The 4,543-nt window shown below is 41.0% G+C and overlaps 1 protein-coding gene across 1 annotated transcript; it reads left to right on the top strand.

Annotated features, from left to right (window-relative positions):
- The first annotated feature begins 2,203 nt into the window (after positions 1 to 2,203).
- Positions 2,204 to 3,531, top strand: LOC5508861 (low density lipoprotein receptor adapter protein 1). Its single transcript, XM_001629359.3, has one exon. The coding sequence runs from the start codon at positions 2,305 to 2,307 to the stop codon at positions 3,163 to 3,165; it is 861 nt and encodes a 286-aa protein (XP_001629409.2). The 5' UTR covers positions 2,204 to 2,304; the 3' UTR covers positions 3,166 to 3,531.
- The last annotated feature ends 1,012 nt before the right edge of the window (positions 3,532 to 4,543 follow it).

Raw genomic sequence — 4,543 nt, 5'->3', positions numbered from 1 at the left:
GATTCATCGACAAAGCGATTTGTAGGAGACGATTTCCATTAATTGTTTCAAACTACTTCCACTTCAAAATAGATTAAGCAATCAAGGTAAATACCTCGAGTCCATTCATGAGTGTCCAGAGCACTTTTAATTACGTCTTGAAGTAAGCTGTATGAGTCTAAAGCAGTCAGCACTTAACTTGATTCTTATCTTGAGCCGCGTGTCTCGCACCCGGGTCGCAAATGTAAACACGAGTAAATACAGCGAAATCAATCCAAGCTGAGATGATTTTCCAAAATAACTTGGTAGAAATTGAGGCTATGGTTAAATATGCAGTTATTAAATCGCGCCTTCAACTGCACAAATAACATGGATCTGAGAGCAGGAGGTCGTTTCTCAAAAGTTCCGATAAACCTGGAAACCCGGAAAGTCACCCGGTAAGCCCCCGATAAACTTTACGGGTGTTTCTCAAAACGCCCGTTATTGTCGGGCCCGGAAAAAATCCCGGTTACTCGCCCGGTAACTTACGGGAGCTGAAGAGCTCCCGTTAACTTACCGGGAATTACTTTAAATGCGATAATTGATACCCAAAACGATGTTTTTCCTTAATATTTTCAGCTGAATTTATAGATCAACTATTCATCTAGAATTTCCAAGTTGAACTATCCAATTTGGTGCCTTTTTTCCGATTAAATCTTGCCATTTTCAAGTTGTGTCGAGTTGTTGTGAATTTTCATCACTTGAGGAAACCAAATCACTGCCCGGAAAGAAGTGGGCCAATCACGGCTAACATCAATTTATGGGATTCCCTACCAGCCAATCAGGTTTCTTTTCTGTCAAATGATTTGACATTTAGCTGTCACCGTGCACCTAAAAAAAATGTAAACAACTTTTCGAAGGTTCGAGAAGGTATTGGAAGTTTGCTACAAAATGAGACTTTATCTACTTGTTCTTTGTCTTTTTTTCGAAAAGTGCCGATGCCAAAGCAGTGTTTGGGGTACCAGTTGTCTACAGACATCGACAAATCTACGATTTTTATTTATATTCAATAATTATTTAGCCAATCTATTCATTGACTCTGAAAATTATATTTTGCTTATCGGGAACCCGTAAACAACCGGGACGCTACCGCAAGCTTTGAGAAACGCTCTTCCTCGCCCGGAAAAGTATCCCGAAAACTCTCCCGGTACCCTAACGGGCCCGGTAATTACCGGGAGTTTTGAGAAACGACCCCCTGGAATCTCAAATTCAAGATGGCAGCCATGACACAGTTTTAAATTATGCAAACGTTTTTGGTAACTAAGCGTTGCGATGACGATGGACAGTAGGCTAGATACTTCGTGTAAGAAAAAGGCTCCAGTAAGGTCGCAATCAATACACTAAAACAAGCGAAGTATTGACTATGGCGCAAAGGCTCTTGGGGTATTGCGAAACATTGCAGATTTCCCGGGACCACGAAAAAAAAAAAAAACAGTTGCAATTTATAACTGGGCTACCACAGGTATCCCAGTAATAGTGTATTTCTTTGTATTTGAAGTAAATCTCGTTTGCATAGAATTATATTTCGTGAATAAAGGTACGCAAAAATTTTATATAAGCATAGAAAACCCAATTCACAATTCCACAAAATGCAATGGCGAAGGCTGACAGTACCACCCAAAACATTTTATCATTGAAAGCTTGTTTTGTTATGGTTCTGTGAAACTTTGTCTCCCGGCAAGCTATAAAACATCACATTTTTCGTCTTTTTTGTCGTTGTTGTTGTTTGTTTAAAGATAAAAAGGATTTTGTAATAAGCGCCTCCTCCGTATTGGCGCCCCTCCGGGGATAAGACAAATTAAATAGTCGCCCTTGCGCTTATTCGAGAAACCACAGTATGTATGCACGCAAGCAATTCTACACTAATAGCCGGAGGAGAAGATACCGATAAGCTAAAAAAAAGGAAGCTCCCGGGACTCCGCGATGTTCAAGTCACGTATAAGAAATACATCCCAATCCGTGGACCTTTCAAATGTTTCCGAATATATTTTCCTTGAATCTCAACTGAATTTGGCTATATAAATTTCGGATCCCTAAAATCTATATTGTGTTCTGTTATAGTTTATTGAGACGACTCAATCATCAGAGGGAAGTCCTTTATATCTTGTTTCTCGGTTTAAATAACTCAACGCATGCGTATTCAAACAATCCTAAGTTGACATAATACCATGCTCGAGGATCCAGCGTACTTTGCGGGCGCTCCCAAATACCAGAACACTAATATTTACTCGGTGAAAAGCTGTCCCGTAGGGGAATTGAGGGAAGTACGTGGACATCTTTATAACGATGTTTTTAAGCAGCAAAAGAGTCCACAAGGGTCTACAGCAACTCAATCAAGACGGTATTGATGATAAGGACCGTGTTTTAGCCGGAGCAGAATTTCCCACTCAATATGTTGGGTCGATTGAGGTATCTGGGTTTAGCGGAACGGGCAGCGGAAAAACTAAAACAGCCGTGGAAAATGTCTTTCAGCGAAGCAAGCAAGGGAAAAAAGCCAAGCGTATGATTATGACAGTTTCCTACCAGACATTGTCAGTCAAAACCTATGAAGGAAAGCTGGTAGCGAGTTTTCCTATCTCTAAAGTGACATTTTGTAACGTTGACTCGAAGTATGAGAAGGCATTCGTGTTTGTCGCTCGAGACGATCCAGACAGCCCGTTCAAGGCGTATGTTTTCATGTGTGAGACGAAAGCCAAAGCTATGGAATTATTCAAACTAGTTTCGCTAGCCTTTTCTGTGAATTATGAACTCTACCAAGCCTCGCTGGTTCGTCAAGCAAACCTAAAAGCCGACGCACGCCATGGAATAACGCCGTGCAACGGAAAAATGCCACTTGAAAGCGAAAATCGCATGAGGTTTCAAAACCATGACACCGCGGGAACCATAGTGTTTGATCAAAGCGCATTCCAAATTTCTTCTGACGAGGTTTCCCTTTCGGCTGTTCCTAAGCGCTTTACAGAAGACGTGACGCGCGCTAGAAGTCACACAGACCCACAGGCATACCCTGATTACAATCAAAATAGCATCGCGTCGAAAAATGATGACGACTTCGAAGCAGAGTTTACACAATTAGCTAAGTCGAGGTCAAATACCGCGTCTAATGTACACCAGGTGAGCTCCCAACCTTGGGGACTCCAATTTGGATGAGGTTTATATATTCCGAACGACATTCAGTATGGAAGAAGCTACCCAGAGCTATTCCAGAGCCTCAAGCGTAGGTATCACATCACTAAGATTTGAATCTCAGTAAAACTAATGCACGTGCGAGATTCTTTGAGAGACTAAGGAAGTATGATCTCGAAAAAGAGAGGATCTACTTCGCTAAAAAAAAATAATGGTGCTGACAATAAAGGTTATGGAAAAATGATAAACGTACTTTCTGTTCAGCGTTTTGCTTGGGGTTACAGTAGAATGGTGTCCCAGTGTTATAATAGTAAAACCAATCACAATACTGGAAATCGACTATAAAAAATATGAAATAAAACAAATTAAAATCCTAATTCCTTTACTTAATATTTGTTTTCTATTTATTTTTTATTCTTTGAAAAAAAAATACAAAAAAATATTGTGGCAAAAAAAAATCAGTAGTATTGTTATATAACACCTATATCACATAGTACATCTAGTCTATGCGCACGTGGATCGGTCATCTAACAGTGTAAGGGAAAGGCAGGGGCGGCGGAGTGGTCCCATTGGTGGGGAAGGCGAATGTTGTGGGGGGGGGGGGGGGGTGGGTGGGAAGTGGTTTCAGAGGGAGGGGTGGGTGGTGGTTTAAAATGAAATAAAACGATCGATCGATTGATTGATGGGTGGGTGGGTGGATTGATTGATTGTAACTGACTAGAAAGTAGGAACCGGGATCATCGTGGTACCCTTACGTAGCTCTACAGGGATCGTAATATGTTTTCGTTGAACTTTTTTTGACTGGGACCGACCTTTTTTAAAGGTATGCGTATCTTACAAAAATATAACTCAAGGACACTACATTTTCATCAATAATAAATCATTTAAACCATTTTGCTATTCTGGTATGGTTATTTTATTATCGCGCCATTCTTGGCTGTATTGTGAGTCTCAAGGCACCTTGGTGAGCTAGGCATAGAAACCTTCAAACTTGACGAACAACACCAGACTCCCTCTTTTTGCTTTCTTTCAACTTGAGAAAGTCAGAATTTCACCATAAACTCCAAATACTGCCAAGACAACAACAGATAACCGAGACTAGGTCTTTCACACAAAAGGTTTTGCAGGATCAGTGATGATGTATAAGTTAGCGTTTTGCGTTTTTATTGCCGTCACTGTACGTCTTGCAAGAGGAAATCACTTTGTTGCGAGAAACACCATGGAAAGGAGAAGTGCAAAAAGTGCCGGCCGATTCCGCAGACACGTCCATACTTACCTTAACGTCGACGGAGGGGCAAGGATTTTGGTCACAAGACAAAGCGCGTGTGTTTTCGCGTGTCTGAGGAATGACACCTGCTTTTCGGACAAATACAACATGTCACATAAACTCAACGAAATGAAC

The sequence above is a fragment of the Nematostella vectensis genome, chromosome 4, assembly GCF_932526225.1.
Source record: "Nematostella vectensis chromosome 4, jaNemVect1.1, whole genome shotgun sequence".
Classification (NCBI taxonomy): domain Eukaryota; kingdom Metazoa; phylum Cnidaria; class Anthozoa; order Actiniaria; family Edwardsiidae; genus Nematostella; species Nematostella vectensis.
Note: the sequence above shows the minus strand (reverse complement) of the source record. Positions and strands in the feature narration are given on the sequence as shown.

Bases quoted from the DNA above. Each gene is read 5' to 3' on its own strand.
- LOC5508861 (XM_001629359.3), top strand. From the start codon at position 2,305: ATGTTTTTAAGCAGCAAAAGAGTCCACAAGGGTCTACAGCAACTCAAT.